This window comes from Lycorma delicatula, chromosome 1 (assembly GCF_047948215.1).
Source record: "Lycorma delicatula isolate Av1 chromosome 1, ASM4794821v1, whole genome shotgun sequence".
Classification (NCBI taxonomy): Eukaryota; Metazoa; Arthropoda; class Insecta; order Hemiptera; family Fulgoridae; genus Lycorma; species Lycorma delicatula.
Genome location: NC_134455.1, coordinates 197,538,212 through 197,555,729, shown reverse-complemented (window position 1 = coordinate 197,555,729; position 17,518 = coordinate 197,538,212). Strand labels below are relative to the sequence as shown.

The 17,518-nt window shown below is 32.6% G+C and overlaps 1 protein-coding gene across 2 annotated transcripts in view; it reads left to right on the top strand.

Moving 5' to 3' along the window:
- LOC142327139 (nucleolar transcription factor 1-like) overlaps positions 1-17,518 on the top strand; it is an 82,825-nt gene extending 65,307 nt beyond the window's left edge. For both annotated transcript variants that reach the window (XM_075370058.1, XM_075370062.1), the window contains 3 exons: positions 1,758-1,941; positions 2,098-2,157; positions 5,228-17,518. In XM_075370058.1, the coding sequence (XP_075226173.1) occupies positions 1,758-1,941; positions 2,098-2,157; positions 5,228-5,368 (385 nt within the window). In that variant the 3' untranslated portion in view covers positions 5,369-17,518. The remainder of the gene's footprint in view (positions 1-1,757; positions 1,942-2,097; positions 2,158-5,227) is intronic.

Here is a 17,518-nt window from a genome sequence, read left to right as displayed (position 1 = left end):
GAATAAGTACCTGTAATCCTCCATAGCACCCAGACATGGAGCGAGCTCAGTAAGTACAGACACCAACTCACTTAGGCCAATTCAAATTATTTTCAGATATGAATGTTTCAAGAATCTCGAACATGTCCTGAGCCTTCGCTCCTGCAATGATATTTTTACAAAATAGAAGGTCTTCTTTAATATTATTACCATCTATAAATCGTACATAGCATATCAAATGAGCATCCTTATTATTATCCATAGCCTCATCTAGCTGCAATTCAAATTCCACTCTAATTTTTTTAAATTAATTGATTGTTGATATCCTCCACCATATTTTGTATTCTCAGACTAATTCTGTTATTGGTTGGGCAATGGCACTTTTAAACCCAGCTTTCCAGCAGACTCAACAGCCATGATGTTCACCATTTCTACAGCAGCTGGTAGAATAAGTTCTGTGTAGTCTTAAAAATGTATTTTTTTCTTGTTTCAATTCTTTTAACTTCCTGGCAAAAAATCACGAGGTTTGTCAATCATGCTGTGGTGATTAACTTCTAAATGGCATTTCAATTTACTTGGAAGCATACATTCCTCTGCCAAAACTTTCATATACAATACACACTGTGGTCTCTTTTCACCATTAATTTCTGTAAACATAAAACCAAACTCTAGATAACCATCATATTTACAATATTTTCATTTCTTCACAGTCGTGCCACTGGTTGAAGACATACTTTCTTTATCTGCACTCTTATGTTTATTACTCTTCAAAAATCAGTCCATCATTAAAGATACACTAGCAAAAAATCACAAAACTATTTGTCAAAGACAACAAACAAGAAGTAATATAACACTAACTATACTACATCAACTAACTTATATCACTGTTTATATATGAAGCACTGAGTTTAATTTCACTAGACTTAGATTATAAACAGACTGACTGAATCAAGCCGGCAATGCTTGCTTATATGCTTTCCACAGGATCTTCCAGGACAGTCCAAATCTGTCGCGAAGGGTCTACACACCTCAATGTGTCTAGCACAATTGAGAAGGCACAGCGTTGCCAGTTGGTGTTCGCTAGAATATTCTGCGCCAGCGGCTTCTTTGTTTTTACTTGATTCTGTATAAAAATTAGCTTATAAAATTTTCTAGATATTTTAGCTTCTCACTGTTTATTGTGTAGTTAGGCTAAATGTAAATGTCTTGGTTCAATTAATTGTAAAGGTATTACAATATTTTTCAGTGCCCTGTGAAGAGGCCGCAGCTCCCTGGAACACCATGGCGCACAGTTTGGGAATCACTTCTGTAGAGCATTGATTCTCAAACTTTTTTCACCCACTGCTACATTGAAAATCAAAAATTTTCTAGTGCCCTCAAAATTTTTTAACTTAGCATCTGTTGCAATAATTGCAATTATTGCTGTTACTACTAGTTATTAAATTACTACTGGCATAGTAGGTATTTAATATCATTTGAAATTTATATCTTCAGAAAATATAATTTTTGCCTTTTTTTAAATCGGCCACTGCCTGAAAACCCCCAATTTTCTGTGGGCCTCCCACATCCACAAGGGGGCATTAACACCCACTTTAAATATTAGAGCTGTTTCTGTAATCATTAAGTCTCAAGTGAATTACAAGTTCAGCTTAGTATATCATTTTAATCAATAAGTTATTAAGTGTTATGTAATAATTTACTTATTTTTTATTCAAGATGTCATTTTACTCTCGATGTAAATTAAATTAATTAAACTTTATAAATATTTCTTGTTCCAGTTCTCCTTTTGAATATTTCCTTGAACAGTTTAAGAAAAGCCATCCTGATTATTCTGGTGACTATCTAGTAACAAAAGCAAGATTACATTGGGATGCGTTATCTAGAGAGAGAAAAAGAGTATATAAAAAAGAATTAAAAGAAAAGAAACTTAAGTACATTAAAGAATATGAAGCATTTTTAAAGGTTTGTTTTCTAAATTTACAATCTTAAATTTAGTACTTTATTGAATTATTAGGATTATTTTAATTAAAATTATAGTTGGGAAATGAAATTTAACTCTTAAGTAAATTTATTATTAATTTTTGCTAAATGTTTGGTATATTACTATTTTTTTTTCAGAATTTAAATGAAAAAGAACTAAAAGAATATTCTGTCATTAAGGATCAGTTGAAGCGAAGTGTAAGTTTAACTAAAATCACTTGAAAAATCATTTCTTAGTTGCATGCAAAATGAATTTCTCAGAAGTAACACAGTTAAAACATAATTTAACTGTGCCAGAATGCATGATAAAAAAGTAAAAATTATTTTAGATGTAGTTTAATCTTTACTTTAAGAAGTTCACTTGTCAAAATGCTCTATTTCTACTTCATTTTTTCGCTATCCACAATTTTGTGTTTTTTCAATGTGTTTCTTCAATAAAGATTTATATTTTAAGAATAGATTATTTTAATATTTTATCAGTAGTTGAAATGATTGATTACTGCAAAATTTTTCAAGATTTTTTTTCATCATTGTATAATATAATGGTTTATTTAACTACATTGTTCACACCATTGTGTTTACCTTACTTCATATTAAAGCTTTACTTTAAGAAGTTCATGTGTCGAAGCTCTACTTCTGCTTCATTTTCTTTCTTTCAATCAGTTTTTTCGATGTGTTTTTTCAATAAATATTTATATCTTGACTATTCTGCTGCAAAATTTTCATCATCGTATAATATAATTGTTCATCATTTAACTACTTTGGTCACCCCCCTAACATTGTCCTTACTATCTTACTTTGGTAATAGCAACATTTTTGTACTAACTTATTTCATTAGCTCGTTAGTTAAGATAATTGATTTTTAAAAAAATATAGCAATGTAATTTTGTAGCATTGTTTTTATAAAGAATGAGAACTGTATCTCAAACATGGTTACAGCTGGTATATTAATTAAAAATTAATATTAAGTTAGTGACAGTCCACCTTACCAGCAAATGAGTTTCTCTAGATCTTTTAGTCCTTAGGTCACCGTCAGGAGAAAATATAAAATAAAGTTAAAAAATTAAATGATTAAAAGCAGTCATCAGGAGAATAAAGTAATTTTATAAAATAAAGTCAAAAAATTAAATGATAAGCAGCAAGTCAAAAAATATATTTGCCTTGCATCTTAGTTTGAATGATGGCAGAATGTAGTTAAAGCCTGGGAATGTAGTTATAACTTTCTACAGATTGTTTTTGAAGCCTGGGAATGTAGTTAAAACTTTACTTGTAGTTGGTTTCTATGGATGTCTCAGGAGGTTTTAGCCAAACTTTAGAGACTCTAAATGCTGTATGTGTCAAATGCATTACTTCTGCTACTCTTTATCCACCACTTTGTGTTTTATCTATAAAGATTTATATCTTAATAACAGATTAATTTATTTAAATATTTTATCAGTAGTTGAATGATTGATTCTGCTGCAAAATTTTTCAAGATTTTCATCATCATATCAGCCAATTAAAGATCAGGAACTTCCACAGACTTTTTCACTTTAAAACATTTTAAAGCAATCGATTTCCTTTAAAGAAAAATCAACTTCAAATCACCTAACTTCTTTACAGGCTCTTGAAACAAAAGTTTAACATAATACAGACAACTGCTTAAAAATGGAACTTGGCAACACCAATATTAATGGTTCATCATTTAACTACATTGTCTACCACATTCAACTTAGGTATTTTTAGGTCACCCCTTTTACATTGTCCTTACTTCATACTCATTCAATGATCAACAAAAATAACCATTGACCTGATTTTCTATTAAAATATCTTATTTTGGTTAGAGCAACATTTTTGTAGTTTCAATAACGGTGCTGTACTTATTAGTAACTATTTCTCAAATATGGTTACTGCTGATATATTAAAGTATTAAAAAAAGTGAAAATCCACCTTACCAGCAAATGAGTTTCTCTGGATCTTTCAGTCCTAAGTCATAAAATGAAAATGATTAAGCAGTCAAAATAAAAATTCAAATTCAACTATTATCCCCAAAAATAAAGCCAAAGTAATCTGGATCAATAATGACAAAATAACTTAAAAACCTAATTTTTACACATATTTTATATATTTTGAAAGATAAAATTTATAAGTTCCATAATAATGACAAGAGATAAGAAATAATTTAACAGATTTGATAAATAATACTAATATTGTACAAAATAAATCTACAAATACACCCATCATTATGTACACAGAACAATATATAGAAAAATTATGCAATTTATAAACAATAATTTTATAAAAATCAAAAATCCCATAAACATATATATATAAAAATAAATAAATCTTTAATCAATAAATCTAAATATAACTGACAGTAAAATTTAAAGAAAAAAAACATATGCGTCATGTATGAAAGTTTTACCTAAAATACATAAAATAAAATCAATACACCAATAAGACCATTAATTGATTTTACCCTTTCCCCAACATATTTTTTAAGTAAAACTTTTAGCCAATACATTAACTTCATTAAATTCTTTAATCAAAAATATACATACTATATTAAACAATACTCTGTGTTAATCAATACATACACTATAAAAAATGATTGTAACATAGATCCTTTATGTAATATCAAAATTACTAATACAAAATTTATATCTTTAAATATTTGTAATATGCATTCTAATATAGATATAAATAAAACTTTAACAATCATAAAAAAACATTTAAACAACAAAGATTTAAATATACAGTATATAAACTAATTGATATGATATAACAACTTAATGTTACAAACAACCTTTATTATATATGGTTTATTTGTTATTACCTTTATTCTACTGATAACTAGTAACAGTCATGACTGTTTAATCATTTTAATTTTTTGACTATTTTATAATATTGTTTTATTTTCCACTGAAACAACTATTGTTAATAGAAAAAAAAATTAATTTCTGATTTTATCTCCAGAATTAGAGTATATGAACAATGTAAATCAGATTTTGATTATTTAATATTTTATGAAGAAAGCCTTGGTGCGAGTGAAAGCATCTCTGCCTTTCATCCGGAGGTCCTGGGTTCGAATTCCTGGTCAGACATGGCATTTTCACATGCTACAAAACTAATCTCATCCTCTGAAGCATTATCTAAAGGTGGTCCCGGTGGTTAAAAAAAGAAAAAATTGTGAGAAGATTCTACAAGTTTTAATACTTTATTAATTATAGTATTATATGACAATTTTTTAAGTACCTACGTCTTTTAATATTAGTATTAATTTGTTTAGACTGATGATTCTTCTTTTGAAGAGGAGGAGGAGGAAGATGAAGTTGATGAAAATCAAGGTATAGTAGGCAGAAAAACTGTTAGTGTATCCAAAAAAGATTCAAGTTCTTCAGATGATGATACGGATAGTAGTTCAGACTGATTTTTTTTTTATTTTGATTCACTTAGCATGGAATTTTTTACTTTATTTATGTTAATATTATTTTACAAACAGAAAGTAGAGACTTAACTACACAATTGTCTAACATTTCATATCGAAATGAAGTTTCCTATGGCTTAAAATAAATTATGTATATAATAAATATACAGTTTGATAAGTATAGAAATAATTTAATTTTAGCTGTTTTTTTAAACATTTGTAATTTGCACACTAAAAATACTTAAGGAACTAATTTGGAGTATAATGAAACTTTGAGAAAATGTTTTTGTCAAATTCCTGACAAAACCTTTTTAGGAACAACTTGTGCTCAAATAACCATGCCTTATTGCACCTTTAATTATTCTAAACTTTTATGGCGCTGGATCAATTATATCTCTAAATAAATTCATTGTTAGTCTCTTCAATATATGTTTATTTTGTATATAGTTTACCACATATTTACATAGGATATCCTTTATATTTTATATCACATTATATTAAGTTTTAATAGTGAACATGTTAATTACTTAGTGTTTATATTAGAATCATGATTAATATATTTATAGTTTTTAATAGTTAATTTAAGGAGAAAATAAAACATGAAACTGAAGGTAACTGCCAGTCAAAAATCCCAGGATTTTTTCCTTTATAATATTGTAATTAAATATTACAAGTGATAACATGAAATAATATAAATAATCTTTTTAATCTCATTAGGTTTTATAGTAATACAGTTGTAAACAAGTATGAATAATCTTTGTTTGTAATCTCATTAGGTTTTATAGCAATACAGTTGTAAACAAGTATTATCAATGAAAACGTGAATAAGATAATAAATATAATCTATGATGCTGTTTGTTAACATGAATACCAAACAAAGATTACAGTTAATAACATGAAAATAATAAATCTATTTTGTAATACCAATAATACTTATAACAATATAATTATAAATGTACATTATTCAATGTAACATGAATGTCAGTCAAAGGTTAAGTGTACAGTTAAAAATTAAATATAGTTAAATTATTGAATTTATACATAGTTTTAAATTATATTCACACTTGCTTGCATATAATATAATAATAATGAATAATAATCATAGAGCTCAGATACACATAAAGTTGCTTTATCAATCATATTATTCTTGTAACCTGTAAGTGCATATATAACTTGATCAAACAATAGTCTTTACAAGTAAATCTGATAATATATACCACTTTTCTTACTGTACCTAAAATCATATAGATTTAGGATTTCTTGAGAATGTTGTTCATGAGTCCTTACGATGTGTGTAGCTGTATTCATTGGTGAGCATCTCATTCTAATGAAGATTTATGTCTAAATTGGGTAACCTATACCTCTTGCTTATAGTATCTAAAATCATATAGATTTAGGATTTCTTTAGTTCATGATCCCATATGATGCGAGAACAAATCTCACATCTACTAGTTTAACATTTGTCAACAGAATGACTCTTACTTAAACAATTTATATAAAAGTTATAGTATCCACTTACCAACAATTGTGAGTATTAATTATCCAAGCGCATCTTACTGACAAGACGTTTTCTTTTAACAGATGACTTATTTTAACATTTGACAATTAACTGCTATGAACATAATAATTGTAATTTTTATCTTTGTTTTAATTCTTACTTGTAAAAAATTTATATGCACAACTTTAAAATTCATAATTAATCAATAATCCCTTATGATGGAGGAATAATCCAAAAGTGCTGGGATAATTAATATTCACTATTGTTGGTAAGTGGATACTAGATGTCCCAAATGTTAAGAAAATTAATTAAAACAATTGTTATGGTCCAGAAACTTTTTGTTTATAAATAGATAAATTTAAAAATTCCTCACAACAATGTAAATAATGATTAGAATTACAAATCAGACATTGCGTATAATTAAATTTTGAATAACAGGTAAAATTATTTGCTTTATACTGCTTATTATCATTTTCATTAAAAAACCTTTAATTTGGAAGCTTTTCCTTCCATAACCTGGAGGTATTGTAATCTAATTTTAATCTTAACAACTGAACAATAAATTCATTATGTATTGATTAGAATGTACATTGCTGCAAGAGCATTCACATATGAAGATACTTTGATAATAAATTTGGAATAATTACGCAAAGATATTCTCCCTTTATAGAATTTAGTTTTAAAATACGATCTACGTTATGAGATGCAATTAAATACATTTTAATTTGTAATTGGTAAATTTTTCATTATGAATGATAGTGTAGATTTTTAATTATGAAGAATGTAGATAATGTAGTTTTTGCAAATTACTTAAATCATTTTTATTATTTACTAAATTGCTAAATAGATTATAATAATTTTGCCAGTCAAGAACATTACCTCTGAAAAATGGTAAATTAATCAGTCTTGGTTTTTTTTTTTCATACCTTTTCAAGCACCCCTATGGAAACCGGTCCCCGCCATTAAGCAAACACAGTTCCCATAGGCATGCCATGGCTGCAGACTACCACCCCCTAGCTTAACCCTTCTACTAGGGCTTCTCCCAACGGGGTCCCACGGTATCGACAGAGACCATAGACATCCCTCTTCTGGCATGCCCATGATCCCCTCCCCCGTAGGGCTACCCCTCCCATCCAATCCTATAATGGGCGATATGTCCCCATTATCCCTAGCGACCCATCTTGTTACCTCGAGGGTCTCTAGTGCTTCATCGAGTAGCACCGACCCACCTTCCTCTTACATGTCAGGTGGACCTTCACCCTCTCTACAAGAGGGCTGCCTGCCTGCCCTAGATGTCGCCACGCTTCGTCCCCATGCCCTGCCCACTGTTTTTTTTAAATTTTTTTTTTATATTTCTATGTTTTTTAATTTTTTTGTATTTTTATTAGATTTGTCTTTTCCTCCCTTTTTTACGCAGTGCACCGGGCTTTCTTCCCCCCTGGACACGACTTGTAACCCCCCTTTACAAGTCAACGTCGATTGGGTGGAAGCAACTCGTTTATATCTAACTTAATTCTAATCATACTAATTAGTGCAGCTTACAGAGGTCGCCTAACCTAACCTACACACTAACTTAATCTAATCTATACTTGTTCATTGGTCAGGATGGACTCTCCTGACCAGCACAAGTCCTTTCCTTAAAACCTATTAGAGCTTACAGGCTCATTACGTAATTATTATGTCTAACCATGCCTATTGAGTGTGGATGATACGGTCTTCTATCCTCCACACCCAGCACACGTTCATCACAGCACTCTTACAACTAACCCACAGCACGCAGGCTGCCTATAATTACCTGCTTACCCATTGAATGGCAGTGAAAGATATCTTTTTCACTACCACTCAGCATAAGTCCTCCACTCCAAACCTGATAATGACACACAGGTCATTAAGGAAGTGCTTGCCAATTGAGAACTGCTGAGGATACCCCACAATTCCCAGCATAAATCCTTCCTACCCACTCGAAGCACTCCATTTAACTTCACACCCGGCATATCCATCGGGATGAACAGGTACCCCTTCCTGCTCAGCCCAGCATATGTCCATTAGTGCCTATATCTATCCCTATGACTAAATGAAGCACACAGACTTCCTAATTCTATACTTAACATACTCATTGGGAGACCCAGGTACCCCTCCCTGTGCTTCCCAGCGCATGTCCTTTGTCCTAATACTAGACTTTAATCTAATATTTCTTATGCCTACCCTATCTGAGGGTCATGCTCTAAAGCAACCCTGTGCGAACATGCTTCACCTAACAACTAACTAATTTGGGAAACTGGGCTGTGTGCCCATCAGGCCATGCAGGTCCAGTCCCACAGCCAGACTAGCATGACTCTCAGCAAAGAGTCTACTTCGCTAAAACTTTGTTTCAAACCGGCAATCACCCATACTCATCATCCGCCAAGGCGGACACAGAAAAAATAAAACAAAACAAGCTTAATCTAAATATAACTTTTGCACTTCATATCCAAGGTGCCTAAAGACCCTGGTTAAGTGGGCAAAGCATGTTCACCCATATTAATCAACTCGCTTATCATGTCATTACACAATGAGACACCGGCTTCCACCCTTGCACCCTTCATTTGGTTCCGGAAACCGCAATTGGAAATACCATAGGGCCCCAGGACCATCCCACCTGGACTCCTGCCCGATGGCACCCCTCAAGCAACACAGACATATATTAAAATTATTCTTAAACCTAGTATACTTCCAGCCTGAGCCTGGCCTCGCGCAGATGTCCCTCACCTTCCTTTGTTTGCAGGATTGTGCATACCAGCTTCTCCACCTGGCTCCACTGCCTGTTTCTCGCCATCATGTACGGTACTGTGTTGTCAGGGGTGAGCCATGTCAGGCCCTCTCTACTCCTGACATGCTCCCACCTCTGGGAGCATAATTATCTGGAGAAAATTAATAAACAATAAGATAATCTCTAAATAAATTCATTGTTAGTCTCTTCAATATATATTTATTTTGTATATAGATTACCACATATGTGGATATCCTTTATATTTTATATCACATTATATTGAGTTTTAATAGTGAACATGTTAATTACTTAGTGTTTATGTTAGAATCATGATTAATATATTTATAGTTTTCAATAGTTAATTTAAGGAGAAAATGAAACATGAAACTGAACGTAACTGCCAGTCAAAAATCCAAGGATTATTCCTTTATAATATTGTAATTAAATATTACAAGTGATAACATGAAATAATATGAATAATCTTTGTTTGTAATCTCATTAGGTTTTATAGCAATACAGTTGTAAACAAGTATTATCAATGAAAACATGAATAGATAATAAATATAATCTATGATGCTGTTTGTTAACATGAATACCAAACAAAGGTTACAACTAATACCCAATAATACTTATAACAATATAATTATAAATGTACATTATTCAAAGTAACATGAATGTCAGTCAAAGGTTAAGTGTACAGTTAAAAATTATTGTTGAGCGCTACCATCTCCGTTGCCAACTTGTAGCCCCTGCTTGTTGAATGTAATCCTCCAAGCTCCTCCACTTCTACATTGAGGTCCCCGGCCAATACCACCGGCTTTCCCATTCTTCTTATGAGCCGCTCCACTTCATCCAGGAACTCCGTGAACCTTTCTTCGCCGCTGTTTGGTGATACATAACAGGACAGGATTACATAGCTGGCAGATTCCACCGCATCGCAGCATTCCAGGCTAGATCTTGTGCCGCCTGGCTCCGATTGGCGTTCAGCTGGATGCAGTTCATCGCCAACGCTTGTCACACTCATCAGCGCCAGTGCGGTGTGCGATCTTCCCGCACGCGAAACACTTGATGGAGGCCTTGCAGTCCACTTTTTTGTGACCCGCTTCCCCACAGTGGTTCACAATGAAGCACAGCTTGGTTCGATCAGGACCCATACACTGTGCTGCTCTATGGCCTCTACCCCAGCAATGGTAGCACTGCACCTCGTGCTCCCTTAGTTGTACCCAGCAGTTGAGCCAACTAACTCTAATATACTCTTTGGTAGCTAACTCTTTTGCATCTTTCGGGGGTAGGGCAACCGTGGCATCCTGCATCCCACAGAACGATCTTCTCATGGACACAAATTCTGGTGTCCACCTTACGGTCGAGGGCTTTGTCGATCGCAGCCTTAAGCCCCTCCTCAGTCTCGTCTCGATCCATATATCGGGCCACTAAGGTGAGGGGACTACGTGCCTCACTTTTCTTCAGCACCTTTACCTCAGGTGCTGCCACAGGGACCTTCTGGCGCAGCGCATCAGCAGCCTTGGATCCCTCCCGCAGTCTCATCTCCATTTCTTTTCCTTGACCTCGGCGAGATCTTCCCCAACAGTGTCTCCAACTTTCTTCAGGAGCGCCGCAAACGACACACCCTGTTGGCGTAGGACAACAGTCTGTTTTGATATCCGGTCGCTTCTGGGAAGGATCCCGTGCTGGAAAGCACGGGATCTTTCCCGTGTTTGCTTAGCTCTCCCATTTCGCAGCCTCCGTGGCCAGCACCAAAGGTTCAAGTTCGTGTTCATAAATATCGGTGATCGCCATAAGCACCTGTTGGTACGTGGCCTTTCCCTCTCCAACCGCTACCACATAATTGCCTCCAGCTTTTCTTCCCGTCTTCCCCAAGCATGGCGACTTCCCGTACCACCTGTCCAGGCTGGAGTTTCCCCGCATTCAGCTTTCTTCTTGCCCCTGATGAGACAAGGCAAACATGTCCCGCAAAGGGTCTCCTCTTCTCTCCTGAAACCCTAAGCAGGAACACCTTCGCTCGTTTGTCCTCCTCATCCGGAAGGCCCTACGTCAACTTCGTGAGTCGATATGCAGCCTCAGGCAGTTTCTTCGGCCCCAGCTGTGCCAAATCATCTGCACAGCCTGAGTCCAACACCTTCTGTACTTTTGGTCTCTTATCTGTCTGCGTTTCTTTGCACTCTACTTCCTCATTGTTCTTGCCGATTGATTCTTTCAACCGCTCTTTTTCTGCAAGTATTTGTCATCTCAGTGACGGACTGCCTAATATAGCCCTCCAACTGCTGTATTCCGATCTTTATCGTCTTCTTCATTTGGGGGTTGGCTCCACAGAGGGTCATCAGCCATTTAACCTGCCTCAGAGCCTCTGTGAGCCCATCGCACGGCGCTGCCTCCTCCACTTTCTCCTCATTTTTCTCCTCAGTCTTCAGTTTCTTGGACCTTTCTCTCTTGACTACTTCTCCTGAGTCCTCTCCTGTGTCATCAGAATTGCACTGCGACTTCTGCGGAAAATGACATCTTCCTCCTTCGGATTGATGACGAGCTTGTCATCGCAGCAGGGCTCCTTGCCCCTCTCCGAATATTTTGATGGGTCACACGACATATTTGGTGACCCCAAGTTTTGGAAAAAAGTTTTGTTTGCTTAGTTGCTGTAAACTACACTGACTTCTTGAGCAGTTGCCGTCAATACTGCATAAATCTGCATTCAGTACTGCGCATCTCAAAGGGCTATTACTGTTAATTTTGGTCAGAGAAAGTTACACCAAAAAAAGGTTTTGTTGGGAATTTGATCTAGTCTTTAGAAAAAAAATTAATGGATTACCTAGGATATACAGTCTTAATTCATATAGAGTTAATTCATGAAAAACTTCTTTATCCTTCAGCCTTTAATAAACTCCAGTTTTTTAAATTACATGCCAAAACATTTTCTCAGATTTATTGTGCCCCTAACTATTATCTTTTTACATATCTTTTTTATGCTAATTTTAATGTACTAAAATTTTTCAATATATTAATTACAGTTTGCTTCCTGTAGGCGGTTGATTTTATTATGGCTAAATTTTACGGGTAGTAAAATATGTATATATAGATTTAAGTGTAATTTTAATATTTATGTAATTACTAGTGTTATTAGAACTGTATGTTTTTAATTTGTTAAAAAAAACTGATCTGTTAAAACACAGTGAATGTGTTTTATTTTACGAGATGCGGTTTGAAATTAAGGACCAATTGCTAACAAAATGAGAACAATTGAAAAATGAAAAATTTATTAATGGTTTCAATGATTTACCTAATAATCACCATTTTGTTCTAACAAGCTTCTTCAAACCCACTGCATAAAATTCAGTCGCTTGGGGTGTAGCCACTTTAGCACAGAGATTTTCAACTCTCCACTTTCCTTGAATTGTTGAGGTGCTGGAAGTGATGGCTGTCACTAGGTGTAAGATCAGGACTGTAAGGGGATGATCAGAAATCTCACAACCGAATTTTTAAATTGTTTCTGTTGTGCAAGCAGCTGTGTGTGGATGTGCGTTATCGTGAAGAAGAACAATTCCTGATTTCCGCATTCCTTGTCGTCAGTTTTGAATGGCATGACACAGTTTCGAAAATGTTTCACAATAGACTTGTGATGTGATTGATAATTCCAGGTTCATGAAATCAATCAAAAGCATCACCCTTTTGTCCCAGAGTAACAGTTGCCACAATTTTCCTTCAAATCTAGGCTCGTTTGAAGATAAATTAGTTTTAAAAGATGAACTGATAGTTTGATGAACAGACATTGTTTCGTCTCAGCATTGACATATGAAATCCAAGTTTTGTCACTAGTAATGATATGAGAAAAAAATTTGTCTCCCTTGTAGAAAAGCATGTGAGATGTCATTCTCTGATCTTTGTGAGCACTTTTCAAGATTTACGGCACCCATTGTGGACACAGTTATGTTAGCCTAGAGTGCTATAAGACAACATTTCTCTCAACAATGTTGTCTTTGAAACTTCTGGAAATTCTGTAGAAAGATTGTTAATCTTAAAGTGAGGATTTTTTCTCACTTTTGCATGCACACGTTCAGCGAGATCATCAGTTAGACACTAGGTCTGCCACTTGTGTTGGTCGTGAACATTTGAACAGCCTTTCCTAAACTCATGACAACACAATCGCATCACTTTAAATTTACTCATTGCGGTAGGCCCATTGTTTCACATAATCGATGTTAAATTTCAGCAGCATTATCTTCTCTTGCATTTAGAAATCTAATCGCTGATCAAACTTCACAATTGGGTGAATTTGTTATTACCACACTCATTTTACTGATGGCAGTTACATACCCATCAGGCCACCTAAAGCTACTGTGCTTGTGTGAACCAATGTTGCCAATCACTATTTATAACTCATTGGCCCTTACTTTTGAACCGTGCCTCATACATTCAAACATCATGCAGGTAGAAATACCTGATTTTTATTTGTTAACTAAAAACTTATTTTTAGTTACATTAAGCTGTTGCAGTAATGAGCTTAAACATTTTCTATTATTAAATAGATACTGCATTTATTCGTGTAACATCCCTACACTAGGTTCATTTTTTAGTAAGTTAAGTTCAAAGTTATTTTACTAAGAACTAATTCATGTGGTCCTATCATTGTTAACATTGTGAGATTTGGTTTTTAAACTATGTTCTGCTGTCTTATCCTGTCCTCAAACAGCACTTGACAGTACATAATGATAAGTCTTCTGTATATTCAGTAAATATTAAGAAATGGCATTAAATTTTATTAATTATGCAATAATCTTTATGTAAAATTATCCCCATCCATCTTAAATACCTGCTTTGCAATATTTTTTTCAATAATTTGCAATATTTTTTTCAATAAAATATTCTCATTGACCTTGTTCCAAGCACTTTTCATCTTTAGCTGCCTGATCACTTTATACAACATATAGCTGATACTTAAACAATTTATTTACTGAAATGTTTTTAACAGCTGCTGGTCAGTACTGTTTCTATTTATTTTTTGATAGCATAGCAGCCATTAGTACTGTTAAACATCAGGCCTCCTCTGCCAAACTACAACTACCCAATTTTTCAGTAATTGGTATTTTATCTTTCTTTTCCTTACAGTTCAAAAGGAAAAACAACCCAAGAGACCAGGTTCAACATTTTGGGACTACATCTCTCTTCCACATTATATTAAATTTAGTTCTTTTGCTATCAGATGTAGATGAAATAGCTAAGATTGTACTTGTTCTGTTTTTACTTGAATATGTAAAAAGAATTACTTGCTAACAATAATTACAACATATTATTCCTCAGCATTTAAGAAACTGGCTTCTGATCAAATTTTTTTCCTCATACAATATTTTTGTACATGAGAAAATGTCATGTTTATATAATTTTTAGTTGTATAATTTAAAGTAGCAATGACAGTTTCTCATGTTGCTTGAAGCACTACAAAAACATACCGTGGCTGCACTACATTCAATATCTAAAGGCCATACCTGTCAGCTGACTTGCTTGTTTTAATCTGAATCATCCCATGCAAAACTGTTTGTTTTTCTTAATTTTTGAGTCTGTTAAATAATATGTTAGTCCCCAAAATGATTGCTGGTGTTAGACAAAGAGCATGTTTTAAAAACACAAAAGTAACCCTTTGTGTTACTTGTTACGTGTTACCAGTAGTTTTGGGAATAAGCATTGTTGTGACAGTTTAGGGCGATTATGAATCTGGGCTGAGAACCTATCAAAATATGAAGAAATATACCATAAACCTTAATTATAAATTTTAACACTCTTAAGTGTCCTATTTTCTTCATTTTCACCTAAATCTTATTGATACTTTCTATTCTTAGGTAAATTGCAAAAGGCTACAAAATAATAAAATTCTCCTTCCATCTTAAATGTGTAAAAATACAGATATATTTTTGTAATTTCCATGCTTTTCATTTTGAATGAAAATTGTGTATATGAAGTTGATAAATTCAGTATTGTGCAATATGCTGAACATTTTATTTCTCAAAATAAATTATAAAATAATTTCGAAAGAATGGGGCTTCAGATTGAAATTTTTAACAAGTAATAGATTTATTTAAGTGAAATAGTTTCATCTTACTACATATAGTTATTACATAGTTTTTTTTCTGTTACTTGAAACTTCTTTTCTTATTACTTCTTGTGAAGTAAATAGTGAATTAAATAAATATTAGTCTTCTTGACTTATTAGAGAGTAGGATTTGCGGATAGCAAGTTTATTGTTGACTAGGAATTTATTGTAATTTTGTATATTATTGTCTCACTAATTTACAAAACCAATTTACTTGGGTGCTTGATGTCAGTCGGCTGCATAATTTATTGTTATTAAATTGAGATGGATGGATTATGAATCTTTATTACTAGGTGGTAAGATTAAATTACTTTTAAAACTTTGATATAGTAGTAGTTTGAGAAGTTAAAATATCAATGAAAGATGACTGTTTACATTAAATGGTTAGAACATAATGTTTCAAACAACTTTATTTACATAGGTATAACCTTGTGAATTCAACTTATTGAGATTAGTGTATTAGAAACTTGCCTTCAGTCATTGGCATTTTATTTTCCAATATTTATTTCTCCATTAGAGTTTAAAAAATACTTAATTTTTTGGATCACTGTTAAAAATAACAAATACTTTATTTATAATGAACAAATTTCATTTAATTACGTGCTTGTGTCTCCCTTGTTTATGACCAAATTAAATGTCAGAGTGATGGTTGAGTAACTTTCTGTCATCTCATGTACTTTTGCATTTTTTAAAGTACCTGCATGTTAATGTAAATATCATAACAGTGTTTATAAGTTAATAGTAAACATAAGTTTTGTATATTTTTTAAGAATAAAACTAAGGAATGTTTATTAAGTAATTAGTTGTGTCTGGATTAAAAGAAAAAGTCCCCTATGTATTTCAGTGGCATAAATATAAAATAAAATGTATTAGCTATTATTATACATTCTATTTGGCAGAATTTGCATTAGGATAACTCACTGAGCATCAGGATAACAGGTAAATAACAGGTATTTATTACTGTACATTGCATTAGTAGGGTTAAGATTATAACCAGATAATCCAGTTAGAAGAAATATTGGGTTTTATACTGATAATATAATTTTTGTTGTTTTCCCAGATACATCTAATAATTTTGAAAATATTAATCTTAAGTTGGCTACATCTTAGGTCATGCTGGAATGCCTACAATGGTATTAGTGTTAGGAGCTGCATTTAAAGTCTTATCAAAAATTAAATTAACCTGCTAAAAGAAATAGATTATTTTACCTGAAGTAGCCAATGTAGAATACTATTTATGGTTCGTTAGTACAAGAAGTTTTTATTGTTTTAATTTGTAAAAAAAATGTTTTTGATATTCAAAAGCACTGAAATCCCAATGTAATCATCAGATTATATGTAGTTCCCTGCTTAGTCTTATTACTGATAAACTAGTAAAATTTTAGCTTTTAATAACATTGTCCAGTTATCAGGTTCCAAGCTCTTAATGTGTATCATGTTAATCTATCAATTTTATTTTTCGTCAACGTTATCAATTGAGAAAATATACAGATCAGTATTATATGAAATTCTTATAATTCCTACGCCCTTTTATATACTGATGTTTGTTATTGTTATATTGTGTGATAAATTAGTAAGTGATATCTTGCGTGACTATAGTATGAATTTGTGTGCCTGTTAGGAGTATGATTTATATTTTTAATTTAATAATTTAGAATTTCTCGAAATATGTTTAAAACATTCATATTTTACACTTTAAATGTAAAGTATAAATAATTGTAACAGTTAAAATAATTTAAATAAGCTTGTTCTTAATTTTAATAATTTTTTTATAATTATAGTTAAAGTAATTTAAATAAGCTTGTTCTTAAT